Source organism: Tetranychus urticae, chromosome 3 (assembly GCF_039701765.1).
Source record: "Tetranychus urticae isolate SD_2017Ah chromosome 3, NJAU_TeUrti_SD_1.0, whole genome shotgun sequence".
Classification (NCBI taxonomy): domain Eukaryota; kingdom Metazoa; phylum Arthropoda; class Arachnida; order Trombidiformes; family Tetranychidae; genus Tetranychus; species Tetranychus urticae.
Genome location: NC_142960.1, coordinates 1954599 through 1974241, shown reverse-complemented (window position 1 = coordinate 1974241; position 19643 = coordinate 1954599). Strand labels below are relative to the sequence as shown.

Here is a 19643-nt window from a genome sequence, read left to right as displayed (position 1 = left end):
AAATAGCTTGAATACATAAATATGTTTAAAAATCTGACTTTCGATATAAGAGTAAATAAGATTGCATTACAATACTAAAACCTTGATAAATCTCTTGTGAATGCTTTCAATATTGTATCAATATTGACTCTGAACCAATTTATGTTTGTCGTGTAAATCGCCCTGACGCCAACCAAATTGTACCTGGAACTTACAGCTTTAAACAAACGTCATGTCAAGTTACTTATTGATATTACATTCATAACATTACAACATAAAAAATTTGAAATACTTATAGCTGAGAATCAAGCATTGAGAATATTTTGTGCGATAATTTGATAACGAATCTGCGTAGCTCATGCCAGCTGACTATTTTCTTTTTTTGTTTGAGAAACCGATTTTTCTCTTTGTCAAAGTAACCCAAAACTGTTGAGCCAGCATTTTTGTTAACATTTTTAGTGATACAGCCCAAACAAAGGGTTGACTTTAACCACGTTTTTGTGAGCTTAGACATTTTCAAACAGAAGTGGTAATCTTGAACACAATATTTTCTCATAGTCTTCAACATTTTTAATATAATAATAAATTTCATCCGACATATTTTCCTAGAAATCAATAAAGTTTCAATCAAAATGAGTGAAAATAATAAAACAAGTATAAAAGTAAAGTTGAGTGGTGAAGATTATCATGACATTGTTATTGACTGGACAGATGAAACCTGTGAATTCCATCAACAAATATTCCAACAGGTAAGATTAAGTTATGATTATTCAGTGAATACTAAGTAAATATGTATATTATTATACAGTATATATTAAGTAAATTATTATTCTGCTGATTATTACTAACCTAAACATTTATAGCTTGCGGCCTACACCGGAATACCAATTTTATATATAAGTTGCAGCTTCATTGAGACAGAAGAATCATCTCTTTTGCTGAATAATACAAATTGTTTATGGAGGTAAATGTTTCTGCTTAATTATCTGAATTTATTTGTTGATTTTTTATGCTCATACTTTGCTGAAATTGATCCAACAGAGATTCAATCAGGAATGATACAAAGGAAACTGTTAGAAGTAGATTTAATGATGGCGATTGCTTTACTCTTCGTTTTTGTGTGTGGCTCAGCAGTGATCACGATCATCTTTTTGCTGTGCATGTTGACCTAATCAGCTCAAGAAATTCCCATGGTAATGAATGTAATCGTTCCTGGTGTCAACACACAAATACAAGAGTTTACTTGGACAAGATAATAGGAATACTTACAAACTCCGAGTTACAAAAGAAAATCAAAGCTCAACGTCCTGCTGGAAGATTCATTGACAATTTTAATGAATGGATGAATGTGCTGGCCAATTTCGATATAAAACAATATTTATATGCATTCTGTACTTTGAATCAGGTTCGGCAACATTTTCGTCCCTATTTACCCCATCGAGGTTAATGAATGTGAATACGCACGTTATTAGTTACCTAATTGTGATCAAACTATTTATTCTGAAGATTACTTTTTGTAAAGTTAATTGTGCATTGTCGTAATTTACTATTTTCATTATCATTCGTATCACAGTTAGATATTATACTCACAATACTTCACAATTAGCAAACTACAATTATAGACAACAAAATTTTCTTAAAAAATTTTGATAAAAATTCTTAATCATTTAAAATTAATTTACAAAAAAAGTCAAAATGATTCAAATCAAAAGGCTCAATATTTTCAGCTACTCCTTTACCTACTAGGATAGAGTTTGTTTATCAAAATTGTAGATTTTTTAAAAGATTCCAATAAAAATGAACAAATTTTAAGCCTAAAAATGAAAGGAACTACTAAATAACCAGAAAACGGAATCAGTATATTGAATGAGATAAACTTGAATAAAGATGATTCAGAAGAGGAACATGAAGACTCGACGAACCATTTCCAAAATCACGATTTTCTTTAATTCATGATTTGTTTATAAACCGGTTGCTGTGAAACCCCATTTTACGTTTTATTAGTCTATATCTATACAATATATGAAGTCAAAACAGTTCCGAACGGTTAGTGCTACATACCTCAGACTTGAACCATGTGCTTATGCAGATTGAACAACAATAAGTTCGAGCGCTCAAGGTTATTCAAGGACTCGATCGGAGTTAATCAACTATAATTAATTATCTTATCAATATCCATAGAAAGGTTTTTTGTGGACTTTTTTGCAATTTGAATTGATATGATTTAAGCAGCTTTGTATTTGGCTGTTCTGACTTTGGCCGTTTTGGACTTGGCTGTTTTGAGCTTGGCTGTTTTGACTTGGCTGTTTTGGGCCTTTACCAGATGAAGTATTGAAAATATTTTGTGGTTTAATTTGATATCGAATGTGCTCAGAAGATTTTGCTCTTGTTGTTTTAGTAACCTATTTATTATTGGTCAAAGCAACCCAAAACTAGTTTTAAGTCAACATTTTTTTAACCTTTTTTAGTGATACAGTGACCTAAAAAAGGGTTGGCTTTAACCACGTTTTTGTGAGTTCAGACATTTTCTTACAGAGTATTAGTCTTGAACACAATATCTTCTCATAGTCTTTACCATTTTTAATAAATTTCATCCGACATATTTTCCTGATTATCAATAAAGTTTCGTCTAAAATGAGTGAAAACAAAACAACTTTAAAAGTAAAGTTGAGTGGTGAAGATTATCATGACATTGTTATTGACTGGGAAGATGAAACCTGTGAATACAATCAACAAATATATCAACAGGTAAGACTAAGTAATTGATTTTTCTGCTGATTCTATTATTCTATCATTATTCTGCCGTTTATTAATGCTCAAAACATTTACAGCTCGCAGCCTACACCGGAATACCAATTTTTTATATAAAAAACAGCTACATACTTCCTGGAAATTTCAATATACCTTTTGGGCTGGAAAATACAGATTACTTATGGAGGTAATGTTTATACTAAATATTTTAATACAATACGTATTGCTAATAGCTTGCTTGAATAGATTCACCAGACCTCCAACCGTTTTTGATGTAAATGAAAGAAATAGAAGTCGATTTAATGATGGCGATTGCTTTAATCTTCGTTGTCATGCATGTATCTGTAAAGATCAAGATCAGCTTTTTGATTTTGCTGTTGACCTAATGGCCTCAAGCTATTGCAATGATAATGGATGTAATATATTCTGGTGTCAACACAGAAATACCAGAGCTTACTTGGACAAGATGATAGGAATAGTTAAAAACACTGAGTTACAAAAGAAAATCAAAGCTCAACTTCCTGTCCAATTTACCCAAGCTAGCGATGAATATAAGCAACTGCTGACCGATTACAATATAAGACAACAGTTACATGGACGCTGTATTTACACCTCGGGCCCTCGAAAGTGTCGTTTTTATGCACCACATCGTGGTTAATGAATGTTGATTTGGCGACCAAAATTTTTTCTTCATTTTTCCGTTGCTATCAATGGGTTTTCCTATTTTCAGATAAAAAATTTTGTAATCTTCACTTTTATTTTGACTTTTTTTCGTCCGACCTTATTGCAACCAATGAAATGATTTTTTTGTACAACAAAAAATCCAATCTTTTCCAGTCGATAAAATCAGGTCCAATGTTGAACCAATTCTTTGTTAGACTTTCAAACAAAACAAATTGCCAAGGTAATTGACCCTGGGAGTGATGAGGACACAACACGAAAGCTACATTCAAAAGAAGATCTCTAATATTAGTAGTAGTACAGATACACAAGATAACTCATACACAAGATAACTCACTTTTAATCGATATTTTATTAATAAAATTGACCATTAAATTAAGTTCAATGACCATGTTAACTAATGCGGAACTATTTCCGAACTTTATGAAACAATTATCCAAGTTCAAGTTTAAGGTTAATTGTTTGCAATTAGTTTATGCTTTGTTGATTAAATAATGATACTTTTGAGCTAAATATAGTAAGTTAAGCTAATTGTTTTACGTCATTCTTGGCTAAACAAATGTATCAATTGCACCAAATGCAATCAACGAACCGAATAATGATACTTAGTTCAGTGTGAAATAATTAGTTTTGCTACTCACCGTTGCACAATTGTATCAATTTTACTAGATCAACGAACTGAATAATGAAATTTTACAGTAGCAGGTATGATCAGTTATTTCGAAGCGGAACAAATAACTCCGGAAGCGTATAGCGTGACTTAACTAAAATTACAACCCTTTTCCACTATAAAAAGACAATTACGATTTGTTTTTTTTGTCATTCGTACCCAATATTTCAAAGATGATGTTTGGGAACGATGAAGAAGAGTTACCTGCTTTAGAATTGATACTTGACATATCACAAGTTTACCCTCGAAGTGAAATGAATACTATCCCCGTTGCAACCATTTCAGATGGTCGAAACAATTTTGAATCTACACCACTCATAGCAACAATCCGCCCTCGAGTTACTTCAGCAAGGATGATTTTCAATCAAAGATCTCCTTCTGGATGTTTTGCACGGCATGTCGATGCTGAGTATCCAGATTATATCACACTTGCAAGCAGATTGTCAACGTACGGAGATTGGATAAATACAAATATATCCTCGACTGCATTAGCTGAAGCTGGTTTTTACTACACTAATAAATTAGACATTGTTGCATGTTTCCATTGTGGGGTACATATATGTGACTGGCTTTCTGCTGAAAATCCTTGGGTTTCGCATGCAAAGTTTTCTCCTTGGTGCACATTCATTTACATTAGATGTGGGAAAAGTTTCATTGATTCATGTCTTAAAGGTGAACCGATACAAACACAAGATTCATCACTGGTTGAGCCAACAGAAAGTCGATATACATGTAAGGTTTGCCTGGAAAAAGAAATTGGCGCCTGTTTTTACCCTTGCGATCATTGTGTCACTTGTATCAAATGTGCACCAGGTATCGCTAGTTGTCCTATCTGTCGTGCAGAAATAAAAGGGGTATTTAGACTGAAACTCATTGAATAAGTTTCATTCATCATGCAATACCTGCAAGAAAATGTTTATATTGCTAACATTGTAACATCTTTTACTTTGAACTCTAAACTTTCTCGAGAACTAATTAAACAAAATTTTCCCTTTATCAAGTACACAAAATCTTTTTCGGGAGGTATAATGAAATACCCCGACGGTTGTCTCTTGATTTTCGATTCAGGAAAGATAAATGTTACCGGAGTACAAAATATTTCAACATCATTTTTACTTATTGATCGTTTTTGCTCAAAATACTCCGCTGAGGTTCGTGTTACAGCATACAGAATCGTAAACATTACTGCCACCTCAATGATTGTTGGAGACTTTGATTATCAGAAATTAATACTTCATCCTGGAGCCACTTATGAACCTGAACTTTTTCCGGGCATAAACCTTAAACTTGATAATTCAAACGTTACTTTCATCATTTTCAGATCAGGAAAAGTTATAATAACAGGTTTGAAAAATTATGAATCGGTGTATCATTACTGTGATGAATTTGACTATAACATAAGACTGAAGCCAATATAAAGATAACGATTTGCATGCATTTATCAAAATTGCAACAATGGATATGTCTCCAGCTGATTATCATCGAATGTGGTACAAAAAAGTACTCTTTTCTGTACAATTAATTGTATTGATTGCAATGCTTATAACAGCTATTACTAATATTGTGCTGAAAACTGGTAATTTACCACTTTGGACGGCTGTACTAGGATCCTCCCTCGGTTATTTACTTCCAAATCCAAAATTAGGATCTTTTAAATCAGAAACTGCAATACAAACACCCTCTAATCCATCATCAGTTGTAACCTGAAAATTTCAATATAAAACAATAAAAATATTTTTTTTTTCAATAAAATGTCTGTCTCTGTTTATTTGAAACATCCTTTTACAATGCTAATAGCAGGACCAACTGGTTCTGGTAAAACTTATTTCATCAGGGACATGATCAACAAAGCGGCATATATTTGTGATCCGCCACCAAAGTCTATTACTTATCTTTATGGAGAGTATCAAAAAATGTTCAATTCAATGAATGAAGTGAAATTCATTGAAGGACTACAAGAAGGAATAGTTAATGAACTCGGAAATGATGAGGCACAGTGGTTAGTTATAGACGATTTAATGCTAGAGGCAGTTAATCAAACTTTTGTTAGTAACTTGTTTACCAAAGGGTCTCATCATAGAAATATTTCTGTAATTTTAATTACTCAAAACTTTTTCATGAAAGGAAGAGAGAGTCGAAACATAAGTCTCAATAGTCAATATGTTGTATGTTTTAAAAACCCGCGGGATAAATCTATGATTACAAGCATAGGACGTCAAATGTTTCCGACAAAAATAAAGAAATTTCAAGGTGCCTATGAAGATGCAACTCAGGGACCATATTCTTACCTTTTTATTGATCTGAAGCCAGACACACCTGAAAAAATAAGATTATTGACGAATGTTTTTAATGAGAAGGAGAAACCAATGTATGCTTATGTAATATAAGTTATATAAAGGAAGAATTATTTTTTATGTGAAATAAATGTCGATTGAAGGTGTCAACAAGTGTCTTCCGACATTAAAAAAACTTGCTAAAGCCAAGACAAGAAAACAAAGAGAAAAAATTTTAAAGCAAACAAAATCTTGTACTTACTACGCAATCTCTGAAATAAGTAAAAATACTCTAAACGGAAATATACCGGTTGAAGATTTATTGAGAACAAAACTTGCTCCTTACAAATTTGAACTTCGAAAGCTTTCAAGAAAAAGTATCCCATTGAAGAAGAGAAAAGAAATTATTTTACAAAGTGGTGGAGCATTTTTACCAGCGTTACTTTGGCCAGCTATATCGTATTTAGGAGGAGAGTTGGCCAATAAATTTATGCAATGAATGTTATAAATAAGATGGTTGTGATTCCGGAAAAAGAATATCATCTTCTTAAAAGTGACGTTAAAAATTCCAATAATGTGACAGCTAATGCTGAACAGGCAAAAGTTGTGAAAATAGAAAAGGACGAAACTGATCCTGAAATTAAATTAAATGAATATAAAGAAAGCTTTAGAAAAGCGGTTCAAAAATATGAAAAGAAATTATCTAAAAGACCTAAAAAGGATAACAAAGTTGTGAAATGTCAGACACTCAATTGGACCAACGTGAAGAACTTTTGAAACGGCTTTATTATGACTTGGATAGTCACGGTAGTTTCGGAGGTGCTAAAAGACTTTATAGAGTTGCGAAGGAGCATGACCCATCGATTGAATACAATGATGTAAAACAATGGTTGATGAAGCAAGAAACGTATACAAACTTTCGGGTACGACGGAAAAACTTTCAAAGGCTAGCTGTATTGGTTGATAGAATCGATGAGCAATGGCAAGCAGATCTTATGGACATGTCCTATTGGTCAGGGCAAAACGATGGAGTCAATCATTTACTTGTTGTGATTGATATACTGAGTAGATTTGCATGGATACAACCGTGTAGAGATAAAGCAGCACCCACAATCATAAATGCTTTTTCTGAAATTTTTTCTTCAGGAAGAAAGCCTGAAAAACTACAAACGGACCAAGGACGAGAATTCAACAATAACAGGTTTAAATTTTTTTGCACGTCTCAGGGTGTACATTATTTCACGACAACTGACGCTTCAATAAAATGTGCTTTAGCTGAACGTTTAATACGAACATTACGTTCTCGTATATACCGTTTCATTTACCATAAACATACACATCGATACATTGATGACTTACAAAACATTGTTAATAATTACAACAACTCTTACCACAGAACTATTAAGACAACTCCAAACTCTGTAACACAAGATAATCAACAATCTATCGTGCAAACTATTCAGAGATCAATAAAAAATGAAGAGAATAAAAAGAAAACTTTCAATGAAAATGACTTTGTTAAAATTCCATTAAATACTGGCAATTTCGAAAAGGATGCAGTACAGAAATGGACTGATGAAGTGTTCAAAGTTTCAGGAGTTAAAGAAACGCCTCAAAAATTCATCTACAAATTGAAAGATTTACAAGGTGAAAATATATCATCAATTTTCTATCCTGAAGAATTACAAAAGGTTGATTTTGACCCTAATAAATTGCGCAGAGTTGAAAAGATAATTAGGAGAGTTTATGACAGATCACGAAGACAATATAAGTACTTAGTAAAGTGGGAAGGCTGGCCAAGAAAATTCAATAGTTGGATATCTGATATCACTCTTGCAAATGGCAACAATTAACTTTACAATTGACCTAGTGTCAAATGGGTCTACAGATATCTTTCCAGAAAATACATTATCAAAATTTCAAAATCAAATTGATCCTGCATTGGAACTTGATGGTGATTGGGAAGTTGCACTAACAGAAATTTATTTTCCCATCAAATTTGCTATTGATATATCAGAGAAAATGCAAGTTAATTTTAACATTTTGTATACAGCATTCACCTTTTATCCAAATATCGACTTGCGAGTGATATACCCTCCTGAACAAAAGTGGAGGAAATATGACACTTTGGGTGGTGATTATGAGTCATCTGTTGATATTTTTCCAGATGACTCTGTTAATGCGATAATAGATAAACTCAACACTTCAATGATGGCAAATTTGAAAAGTATCGCTCCTACACTTGTTTTCGGTTCCTATCCTAAATTTGTTTGCGAAAATGGGAAAACAATCTTCTATCCTGGTCTTCTCACTACAAAAAAAGATAAAGCTACCCCGCTTAATGTTCGTTTAAATGGTCCTGTTGATGAGATAAAAGCAAAATACAAAAAAGATTATAACATTGATTTAGAAGAGATAGGCACGCTGTCAAATGCACCGGTCCCGAAGCCTTTAAGACATTATTACAAAAACATATTTATTGATGGAATGCACACTTATAGTGCTGCAGATGGAGAAGCCACTGAGAAATACAAAGAAATTGCATCTACTGTTTTTGTTCCGCAATTTTCAGACGGGAAATTAATGGAATATTTAGGCTTCTCTCCATCAGCGGATGCTTTAATCGATAATATTGATCATTTCAAACAGGAAGTTGTAGTAACAACACCTCTTTATCATAAAAATAATGTCAATCTGATGTACGTATATACTGATATCATACGAGATCATGCGGTTGGAGGAACTAAAGCGCCTGTATTGAGAGCAGTACCACTGACGACTGGTATTTATCAAGGAATCGGTTATTGTACATTTGAGCATCGAATATATTATCCAGTGCGGAAAAACCATATCGAAAATATTGCGATTTTTTGCTTGGATGATACTGGAGAGCAGATTAAATTTGCAAACATTGGAAGAGTTTTTGTAAGCTTAGATTTTCGTAAAAAGAATTAATATAAAGAAAACAATGTATTGAAATGATGAATTGAATAAAATGATTCAAAGAAAAACTTACTGTCCTAAAGATAGTGATTTCAATGACTATTTTGCACATCAAGTCGGTTCTGGATTCGGAGACATCAGAATAGTCAGAGGTCCTAGGTACCAAAGAGGGTATGGCTTTGGTAGTTTCTTCTCACGCTTAGCTATGCCAGTCATACGGTATTTGGGTAAAGAAGCTCTGAATAAAGGAGTCAGTATCGGTAAGCGTGTAGTACAAGACCCACAAATTCAACAAGCTTTTAAAGACAGTGTTAAAGATTTAGCGAATAAAGGACTAGCTAAAATCAAGGAGAAGGTTGTGACACAAGAAGGAAGTGGACGAAAAAGATTATATAAAAGGAGACAAAAGTCTAAACCGCAAAAATCTTTACGTAAAGTGAAGAAGCACACTCTGAAAAGAGTGAGCAAAAAGAAAGGAATCAAAAAGAGGAGAGTAATAAGAAAACAACGAGATATTTTCAAATAATGGAGTATATACATGCATCTTCGTCTCCAGCCACTATTGCTGAACTTGATTTATTTCAATTTCCCCCAACACAGACTGTCATTGAAAGTATTTATGACACAGAATACAGACCAATAGGTTCGATTGCGAAAGCTAATGTATTTGAATTCATAGTGCCAGCTTCGGAACACTATACTGACCTCTCTGCAACGTATTTGTATGCAAAAATGAAGATTGACGTACCCACAGGAAAAAGTGTTACACCCACAAACAATTTTGCTGCCTCACTATTTGAGCAACTTGATGTTTATTTTGGGAGTGTAAACGTCACACCTGGAAATAGTTTATACCACTATCAGTCTTACATAGATGATATATTTTTCAAGTATAAATCACCCCTTGATGATTGTCAAATGATAAATGATACAGAATCAACAAGATCTGATAGAATCAAAGATAAAAAAGAGTTTGACATTATAATACCTATTCACGCTCCAATGTTTCAACAAGAAAAATTTTTGATTGATAATGTGCCCATCTCGTTACGATTCAAATGTGCACCGCAGACTTTTGGATTGAACAGCGCAACAGAAGTAACTCCGCTGAGTGTAGAGTTTACACAGCTTTCTCTTTTCATAAGAAGAGTTAAATTGTATGCTCCAGTACAAATGGCAATCACTTCACAATTGGAAAAGAGTCCGGCAAAGTATTACTTTCAAAGGAATGAAGTCAAATCATTTCATCTACCAAAAGACTTTGCTGCAAATAGCATTGACAATGTATACAATGGACAGTTACCACGCAAAATTATTGTTGGTTTTGTTTCTGATGATGCATTTAATGCGAAATTGACAAAAGACTCATTCAATTTCGAACATAAAAATCTGCAAAGTGCTACGATTGTAGTGAATGGAACTAAGATACCGAGTACACCTTATCAGCCAGATTTCAAAAATAAATTATTCATGAGAGAATACTTTAATGTTTTCCGCTCCATGAATCAAGATAATGGGATACCTAAAATCAATCTAAAATATCAAAATTATTCTGATAAATATCCACTTCTAGTTTTTGATTTAACCGATGATGGTACTCTCGCAAGTGATTCAGGTGTATTATCTATGATCAAGAGAGGCAATGTTCGTATGGATATTCAATTTTCTTCTGCTCTTAGTGAAGGGATGCATATGCTGGTGTTTGCTATATATGATAGCGTTCTACAAATTGATGCAGCACGTAATATTGTCACGGACTACTGATGGCTTTAACAACATTAGATATACAAAACCAACTCGTAAAATACAAAAATTTCAAAGGAGTATACGCAATTGATAAACTTCCACTTACTTTGTTTCCAAAACCTTTCGGAATCGTAATCAATCTCGATCCAAGCTGGAAATCTGGCTCACATTGGACAGCAGTATTTATACCAATATACGGCAGTGGAATTTATTTCGATTCTTATGGGCAGCAACCTCCTGAAATGATAAAAACCTATTTGGAAAGAAACTGTAAACGTTATGATTATATCTATAATGTAGATGTATTTCAAGGAGACTTGTCGATCAAATGTGGTTATTTTTGTATCTCTTTCTTGAAAAGTTGCTTTACTGGTTCTTACTTACCTTTTTTGAAATGTGAACAAAAACACAATGAAAATATAATAAACAAAATTTATTAAAATAAGATTTAAAATTAAATGTAATTAAATGAATAAATCAAAGAATGAAATTACAAAACGTTGGAAATAGTATCTGCAATATCATCAATTTCCATTTCATCCCATGCTTTAAAAACATCTTCCCATGAATCCCCCTCTATCACCGGTATAGGTTTATTGCACAGGTCCATTTTTTTCAAAGCAGGATCCTCAAATTTTATTGCCTCGGGTTTTCCCTCATTACACCATTGCTCCAACTCTTCCATATTGATTTCGGTTTCTGGCTGTTCTGATTCTTTTTTTGTTTCACCCCATTTTATGCTTTTAATCCATAATTCGATCAGCATTCTCGTCGTCAATTCGAAAACGAATGGCTTTCTAGTTGCCACCAGAGGGATTCGGCTTCTCTTTGCCTTTTTTTGATTGATTTTCATCATTCGCTGTTTCATGTTATACTTTGCCATCTGTAAAAGAAAGAAAAGAGAAACATTAATAAAATGCAAAAAAGAAAATGATTTAGGGATGTGTGGAAGAGATGGGTATAATGGACATGCAAATTATTGTAAAAGACTTTTAATTAAAATAAAAAGTTAGTAGAGATTACATTAAATAGAAAATACAAATACAGAAAAAATGTATTGGTTTAATCATGAGATAAACTTGTTTCGTGTCAAGAGATACTCCACAACAGTTTCAATCGTCTGCTCAGTAGTTAATTGCATGGGTAGTGTTTCTCCTCTCGCTTCTTTAGATAATCTGGCTTGTTCCAAGAAATAGTGCATAAAGTGCTCGTTTTTTCGTTTCTTTCTACCAAGACCGCTACTACATGGCTGTTCTTCTCTCGTCCTGTTATAAATTTGATTCTTTTTCTCATAATTTTTCCAATTTTCCAACCAAATACACACGTTTGATATTTCTCTTCTCAGCTTTGCGTGCAAGAAAATAACCTCCCTATTACCAATATCAGCAGCTACTCTTTTGAAATAAGCTTTTGTTTTTTCTGACCATCGCTCATCATGATGCAATTCCAGAAATAAACTTTTCATTTGTTTCAATTTTTGTCTTTCAATGAAAGTAAGCTGTATCCATTCCTTTGCCAAAGTCAAGAACAATTTATCAAACTCAATTTTCGTAGCTTGAATTTTGAAGAAAAGTGAAATTTCTTTGCTACTTGGAGCCATGATTTGCTGCAACATGATAAAAAACAAAAGATTTTGATTAAATTACAGAATGAAACAAAAACTGGAAGTTGCGCAGTGATTTAGGAAAGGTGGGTTTGGGTTTGATGTTAAGTTTAATAATTTAATTACCTTTTGTATATTCTTATTTTACAATTCTATAATGCCCGTATGCTAAAGTGCTAACTGCATCGTCCAAAATGTATCTCTTGTCATCAAGTGGAGAAAAAGATAGTTTATTTATCTCTACTGAAGAAATAGCATGATGTTTACTCTGTAACCTAAAGTTTTTATGCTTCAATAACACATTTTCGAAAAGACAAGCCTTATAATCCTCTATTGAAATCCCACTTTTAACAATTGCTTTTTGCACTCCCTTAGCAGTCATTTTTTTATTTGTACCATATTTGATAGCATAAAGTTTAGCTTTTATTGCAACTACTTCATCAATTATTTGCCCATTCATTTCATCTTTCAAATATCCTAGTTTCTTTTTATTTTCAATGCTGTACAAAAAGTGTGCTTGCGGATAATCAGAAAAATCCATAAGGTAATTGAATTCTTGCAAGTCATTGTATAAATCTTTTGTTTGTATTTTATAAATAAAACTGTCGGTGTCAGTGTAGATGAGAGACAATCTAGATCCATATTTAGGTTTGAAATGATCATAATGTAGTCTGTACATGTGTAACTTTGATAGTTCCAAGACTGTAAACCCTAAATAAATCGGTTTGTCGAGAATAACTTCAAACTTTCTCAACTTGATTATTGCAAGATCATTGTCTAGAATGTAAAATTGTTCAAACATTGGCTGCCTGATTTGCTGTAATGCTTGTTTTCCATTCGTAGCAATTATGACTTTACTATGTTTTCTTTTATCTTCTATGCTTTTTCCATACAATGAATTTACCATTAGTTTCCAAAAATCTTTAACGAATGATGATGTAGCTTTTTTTCTATTTTCTGTGCACATTTCAATATATGGTTTGAGCCAAGCTTCTTGCTCAAAACTAATAATGCGATGAATCTTTTTCAAAACTAGACCTTTCTCAATGTAGAAACGAAGATTTTTCTCATGCAGAACATAATTTTCTTTGTTCATCAAATTCGGAACAAGTTTCTTAGTTTTGTAACGCTTAATGCCTGCAGCTTCTAAAAAGCTCACAATTTCTTTTTGATAACCACTCAACTGTTCATATTCAACAGTTATCCTTTCAGGTGCCAAAGGATAATCATTATGAAGATCATGTAAACATGACGGATAGTCAAGATCAACCTCTAGAATGTAACCAGTTTTTCGGTCAGAATCAGAATGCAAAATTTCCTCAATTACACTTTGAAACATGTAAGGAGGAACCCATTCAAATTTTCGACAAGGCAGAACATCACTAAGAGCATATCCGTAGAGATTGTTAACGTCAAGATATGTTAAAAAAGAGCTTGGTTGATTAGGATCAAATTTCTCTGATAGTTCATTATTAGCGCATGCGTAACGGCACATTGAGCAAGATATTCCTCCTCTTATTTCCTCCTCAATCATTAAAACCATGTCAATATCAGTCAATAGATCCAACAAGACACCAGTGAACTTCAAGGAGGCATCCCATGTTAGTCCCGGGGTTGAGAAATAGTGACAAGGGTCTAATCCAAACTGTTTCAAACTAGTCGCACGAAAGTTTTGAAAAATAGCAGCAAGAAGTAAAACATCAACTTTAAGATAAATATCATGAAAGTCCCCAAGATTTTTACAATTAAAATGCTCCCATATATCAAGCAATCTATCGTACGATTGTTTATCAATTGTTTTCAGTGACAGATGCGAAAAAAATTTATCAATAGATGGTAAACTTTCTTCTTCAAATCTTTCCCAAGAGTCCATGTATTCATAAGGCAGCGATCCCTTATTCAGAATATATGGTAAATCATCGTCGGAAAAGGTTTGACACAAAAATTTCTTCTTTTCTTCAGTTGATAAATTATGTGCTAATGTGTCCAAGCTAGATAGCAAAAAAGCATAACTGTCCAAGAAGATGAAATCATCCATTATTATCGCAATATACTTTTCAGTATTTTGCGGTATTACATTTATTTTATGAATTTTATCTGTTTTTAGACCTCTGATTAGTAAATGAGCATCATAACCTTTCAGATTATGAAATATGATTGGAAGCCTATGAGGTAAACGCATTTTGAGATTGCATCGATTGTGCGCAGCTCCTCGGAATTTCCCAGTCAAGTGACAATGATCGATAACTTTATCATCTTGCAGCTGCTTGTTGCAAACATAACATTGAGTCGATGCTTCAAAAACATGTCTTTCAAAATTACTCAGCTGTGCTGGTTTTTTGTGCTGTTCAAGATGGTTGCGAAGGAAATCTTTCAACGTCAAAAGTGTGTCAATAAATATTTGACTTGCATTCAAGCCGCGATAAAATTTTTGAAATAAGATTTTATCATTCCAGTCAATTGCAACTAATCCAAACGAACATGCTTCATGTTTTTGATATTCAAACGTATTTTTAGTTAAAGCTTTGTTAGTTTTTACCAACAGAGCTTCAAAATCAGCATAGACAATATAAGGATAACTAATCGTTTTTTGTATCTGTCTAAATTTACATTTAGTTGGAATGTTTTCCTGACCAGGGAGAACGACACTTTGTGCAGTTTTATTGTAACAGACAAGTTCATGTTTAGATAGCGCTGTTTGATTTCTAAAACCTGAACAGCAATTATAACAGAAATAACGCTCCCAGGATCGACTGCTTTTGATGAATGCATTGAAATTTGTAATGCAATAATAATGTTCGTTGAATAAGAAAAGATTTGCATGCTTCAACTGACGTTCCTTAGCAACCATTAGCGGAACAACTTTCTTTTTTTCATCAGGTGTTAGTGTATAAACATTCACAGAAACATTATTTCGTTTAGTAAAGCGTTTAACCTGTGAAAGCGTTGTCATACCATCTACTTGACTAAAGTCATATTGCTTTTCAAAAACTTTGTAATGCCCTATTCTTTCTTTATTCATTTTTTGAGGGTGTAAAGCCATAAGGATAGACCATTTGAAACAATCTTTTCTGCATTTTGGAGATAATAAACTTTTCTTTTTGTTGAAATCAGATGGTAATTTTGTTGAATCACAGCCTCCACTATGTTCTTTCAGTTTTCCAACACGAATCTCAAGAACCTTCACACTCTGAAGCACCCATCCACTTCCACGTTGTGTGAATTGATCGATAGCCAACTCAATCTGTTCAATCCAGTTTTTAACAATAGTTTCAATATGATGCAGGTTTGTTAGGCTTAACATCTCAGCAACTTTATAAATTTCTGTTGTATCCGTTCCTCCTTCGGTTTTCTGTTTGATAAATTTAAGTAGAAGACATGCTTGCACTTTTACAGATCCAATTCTTTCAATGATATATTTAAGCAAAGATTGGATATTTTCCTTTTCAACAGCTAGTAGATGTTCAATTGATTTCCAACCATCAGCTTTTATGTACACAGCTAAAGCATTTCTATAGCTTCTTTTATGCAATTTGAATGTTGCAAAATCTCCAATATCCTCACTCTGTTTTTGTCTACATTGATTAAGATGATTTAAGAAAGTTAACGAAGAAAAGCTACTTTTACATTTTTTACAGACAACTTTTTTACACTTTGTTTTATGCAGAAGAAAAGATTTGTATTTCAAGAAACTTTGCTTACATGTTGAGCACGAAAACATTCTGAATAATGAAACTAAAGTCAAATGTTTTTGCTTTAAATAAGTTTGAAACAGAATTTTTGGGAGAGCTCTCTTTTTATTAAATTTTTACCCAAATGAATGACAACCAAAATAAAAGATAATAAAGGTATAGATTAAGTGGAAATAAGTAATAAGTTTTTTCATAATAATTGAATAATACTTGTCAAGTGTAACTTAAAATACTGCATAGGTCAATCATAAATAGATTGACACATTGCTGCAGCAATACCATCAACAACAGAATGAGAGTTCAGTTTAATAATCTCCTCGTCTGTTAGAACAAGTTTTGATTCTTTCGACTCAGTTTTCAATTCCAGCGCAAAGGATTTCCCATCAGCAGCTACTTCACCAAGCAGAGTGCGTCCAGGAAAAATGGAAAACTGGAAACCATTATCAGTCTGCTTCAAATAATGATAAAATCTCTCTTTAAGCTTCTCATACTCCTTATACTTGAGAAACAACCCGTACCGTGTTGGAATGTAGATTTTTTTACCTTGCCACTGTCCTTCCTTCTTACGACGAATGTCAACAAACGTTGTTCCTTGTGCAGACCGTGATTTGTGAACAGTAACCCACAAGGTTTGACTGATCTCAACATTGAGCAGTTGCTCAAATTCTTCGGTGAATTTTTTACGGTGTACAGGTTTTTTAAGACTGTTTGCGACTTGTTGAGAGGCATTGGAACTTTCGTCGTTGGAACTCATGATGAAACTTTAACTGTTGAATGAGAAGAAACTGAATGAAGAAAAAATGAAGTGCTGCTGAACTTTTATACTTAAATCCCAGTCGATCCGAAGCCACTCCTACCGCGCTCACCAACATTAATTAACTGCTCCACTTCAACCAAATCAGGAACTTCTGCTCTCTCGACAATCATTTGCGCTATACGCATCCCTTTTGTGATTGTGAAATCCTCATCAGACCAATTATGAAGTATTACCCTTATTTCCCCTGTATAATCAGGGTCAATAACACCACCGTGAACAACAATTCCTTTCGAAGCGAGACCTGAACGTGAGGCTAGTCTAACGTAACAACCAGCAGGAGGTTGAACCTTGATTCCTGTTTTCACAATAGTTATTTTTCTTGATGGTAGAACCAAATTTTCATAGGACTGTAAATCATATCCAACTGAGTCGATTGTGCCTCTAGATGGAGTAGAGACATCTGGGTAACACTTACTGTAGAACATACTCATTTTGAATGATAACTTTTATGAAAATCTCGTCTTTTTATGCTAAATTAGTCTGCAAAATTTTCTAAAATCGGAAGGTGTGTCCACGTGCTTACCTCCGCCCTACAAAGAGTTATTAGAGCGAGTTCATCATAAGCATTTATCGCAACAACACTATTATTAAAGTTGTGTAGTATGATGATGAATTCATCATCGAAGGTATTTTTAATCACTGGAGCGATAACAAAAACACTACGGTTCAACAAATTGGGACTTGCAGAGCACTGTACGAATGTACTTTGAGGAGGTTTCAATCGGATTCCTGTTTTAATTATAGCTGATTGGTTTGGAGATAATTTAACGTCAGCGGTGGAATAAATAATATATCCTAATTTATCTTTTGCTTGTGCAATTATTGAAGGAGTTGAAGAACACTTACAGTATATAAACGACATTGGTTGCAAGTTTTTTTGCAAGTGTTCACTTTACAACTTATGCTCACCATTATATACTCAGCCCGACCAATTCAGGATGTAAGTCACGGATCAAGTAATTAACTAAGTCAATGATCACGTGATCATCTGAAAGGTGGGCATATGCAACAAGGTGACACTTTAATTCATTTAAACTTTCATACTCGAGTGAGTTTTGGTCCAAATTTATCCCAAAATAATCTAAAACGTAACCCAATTCTAATTTTTCAGGCAACGAGAGCTGGCTATGCATAACGGTTCCGGTTTTAAAGAAGTTTATCACAATGTCAAAATACTTACTTGCAATACGCTCTGAAAATAGAAGAAATATTAGTAATTTACATTTGTAATTAAATATCTCACCTTTTAGTCTGAAACTTTTCTCACTAATCTTTTCAACTGGTCCTATCAATGAACCTCCTAAACTTTTCGTCAGCTTGTTTTTGGAGAAATTTTCCTTCAAATGTGATATAAAACATGAGTCGAAAGTTTTCAATTCAGTGCCATTATAAATGTAGACACTCTTACCAACAACAGGCTTATTGATGAAAGGATTCATGTAGTCAACACAATGTTTCGTTTGCAACTGAAATAAAATTTTCATTATACATGTTTTATATAGCAAAATTTCCCGGTTAGAGAAAACATAACACATGATTATGAGTAAAAAATATTTAATAACTAAAAAGTAAAACCCAATAACCGTGTACATAAGTCATTTTGAAAATATGACATGAAAAAGTATAAAAATACATGAAGGAATAATTATGATTTCATCATGATCCACATATTTAAGAGATTGTTTAGCAACTGTTTTGAGTCATCTGAATAAAATTCATTTTCTTCTATCTCCTCCAAAATATTCTTGATGTAGCCCCGTTCCGATTGTCCCATACTACGTAAAAATGGCGACATCAAAGCAGCGTCTAGTGTACGCACCATCGAATCAAGCGTTGCACCAAAGACAACCTTGTTGACGCGCAGCACCCAATAAAGACTAATTATCTTGCTTCTTAATGGTGCACGTTTTACAAATTTGCGTCGGAAATTGTTGCACCTACGTGTAGCGACCATTTTCCTGCAAGAACAAAGAAAAGAAAAACAAAAGAAAATTAATAAATGAATGAATGAAATAAATAAAATCTTGTACTGGTCTAAGGAATTTCGAATTACTTTTAAGGGGATATACAAGTGATCTTGTCATTAATTTGAACTCTACATATTGGACAGCATTGATTTTCAGTCTTCATTATTTCATCACAAGATGTGCAAACAGACAGATGATGGCAAGGAACATATAATATTTTAACAGGTTGGACCAAGCAAACCACACAGAAATTTCTTTCAATATCATATTTTTCATTGTTTAAAAATGGGCAATTCGGGCTTAATTCACGATGCAGTTTGATGTGTGCTGTCGGACGTCTGCTATCAGTAGCCAGTCTACAGAAAGCACATTGAATTGTCCGCTGAAACCCAGTGTAAAAGAAACCACTTTCAACGAGTAAGTTCTTTGCCCTTTCTGGTAACGGAGTGTCTTTGAAGGAATATCTCCGATTAATTTGCATTTGAAAAAGTTGATAAACCTTTTCTGGGTTTATTACGAAG

At 33.4% G+C, this 19643-nt stretch overlaps 5 protein-coding genes and 1 pseudogene across 5 annotated transcripts; 4 read left to right on the top strand and 2 right to left on the bottom strand.

The window, feature by feature from the left end:
* The first annotated feature begins 469 nt into the window (after positions 1–469).
* Positions 470–1648, top strand: LOC107365773 (uncharacterized). The gene is made up of 3 exons (XM_015933344.3): positions 470–728; positions 843–943; positions 1021–1648. Exons 1-3 carry the CDS (start codon positions 612–614, stop codon positions 1424–1426), a joined length of 624 nt encoding a protein of 207 aa, XP_015788830.2. The 5' UTR covers positions 470–611; the 3' UTR covers positions 1427–1648.
* Positions 1649–2467: 819 nt separating this feature from the next.
* On the top strand, positions 2468–3589 carry LOC149093156 (uncharacterized). The gene is made up of 3 exons (XM_015933343.3): positions 2468–2727; positions 2811–2917; positions 2977–3589. The coding sequence occupies exons 1-3, from the start codon at positions 2614–2616 to the stop codon at positions 3386–3388; spliced, it is 633 nt and encodes a 210-aa protein (XP_015788829.2). The 5' UTR covers positions 2468–2613; the 3' UTR covers positions 3389–3589.
* A 665-nt stretch (positions 3590–4254) lies between these two features.
* On the top strand, positions 4255–4962 carry LOC149093155 (baculoviral IAP repeat-containing protein 7-B-like). The gene has a single exon (XM_089268793.1). The coding sequence runs from the start codon at positions 4255–4257 to the stop codon at positions 4960–4962; it is 708 nt and encodes a 235-aa protein (XP_089124919.1).
* A 4387-nt stretch (positions 4963–9349) lies between these two features.
* LOC107371941 (uncharacterized) lies at positions 9350–11061 on the top strand. The gene is made up of 2 exons (XM_015940090.1): positions 9350–9790; positions 9898–11061. The coding sequence occupies exons 1-2, from the start codon at positions 9350–9352 to the stop codon at positions 11059–11061; spliced, it is 1605 nt and encodes a 534-aa protein (XP_015795576.1).
* Positions 11062–11533: 472 nt separating this feature from the next.
* On the bottom strand, positions 11534–15689 carry LOC149093154 (uncharacterized). The gene is made up of 2 exons (XM_089268792.1): positions 12966–15689; positions 11534–11926 (listed from the first exon to the last, which is right to left on the bottom strand). Exons 1-2 carry the CDS (start codon positions 15687–15689, stop codon positions 11534–11536), a joined length of 3117 nt encoding a protein of 1038 aa, XP_089124918.1.
* Positions 15690–17088: 1399 nt separating this feature from the next.
* Positions 17089–17586, bottom strand: LOC107368648 (uncharacterized; annotated as a pseudogene).
* Between the last annotated feature and the right edge of the window lie 2057 nt (positions 17587–19643).

Bases quoted from the DNA above. Each gene is read 5' to 3' on its own strand.
- LOC107365773 (XM_015933344.3), top strand. From the start codon at position 612: ATGAGTGAAAATAATAAAACAAGTATAAAAGTAAAGTTGAGTGGTGAA. The intron at 729-842 runs GTAAGATTAAGT...AAACATTTATAG, and splicing joins ATCAACAAATATTCCAACAG to CTTGCGGCCTACACCGGAAT. The intron at 944-1,020 runs GTAAATGTTTCT...TTGATCCAACAG, and splicing joins AATACAAATTGTTTATGGAG to AGATTCAATCAGGAATGATA.
- LOC149093156 (XM_015933343.3), top strand. From the start codon at position 2,614: ATGAGTGAAAACAAAACAACTTTAAAAGTAAAGTTGAGTGGTGAAGAT. The intron at 2,728-2,810 runs GTAAGACTAAGT...AAACATTTACAG, and splicing joins ATCAACAAATATATCAACAG to CTCGCAGCCTACACCGGAAT. The intron at 2,918-2,976 runs GTAATGTTTATA...TTGCTTGAATAG, and splicing joins AATACAGATTACTTATGGAG to ATTCACCAGACCTCCAACCG.
- LOC149093155 (XM_089268793.1), top strand. From the start codon at position 4,255: ATGATGTTTGGGAACGATGAAGAAGAGTTACCTGCTTTAGAATTGATA.
- LOC107371941 (XM_015940090.1), top strand. From the start codon at position 9,350: ATGATTCAAAGAAAAACTTACTGTCCTAAAGATAGTGATTTCAATGAC. The intron at 9,791-9,897 runs GTAATAAGAAAA...CCCCCAACACAG, and splicing joins AAGGAATCAAAAAGAGGAGA to ACTGTCATTGAAAGTATTTA.
- LOC149093154 (XM_089268792.1), bottom strand. From the start codon at position 15,689: ATGGCTTTACACCCTCAAAAAATGAATAAAGAAAGAATAGGGCATTAC. The intron at 11,927-12,965 runs GCTTGTCTTTTC...TTTCTTTTACAG, and splicing joins TTTCAATAGAGGATTATAAG to ATGGCAAAGTATAACATGAA.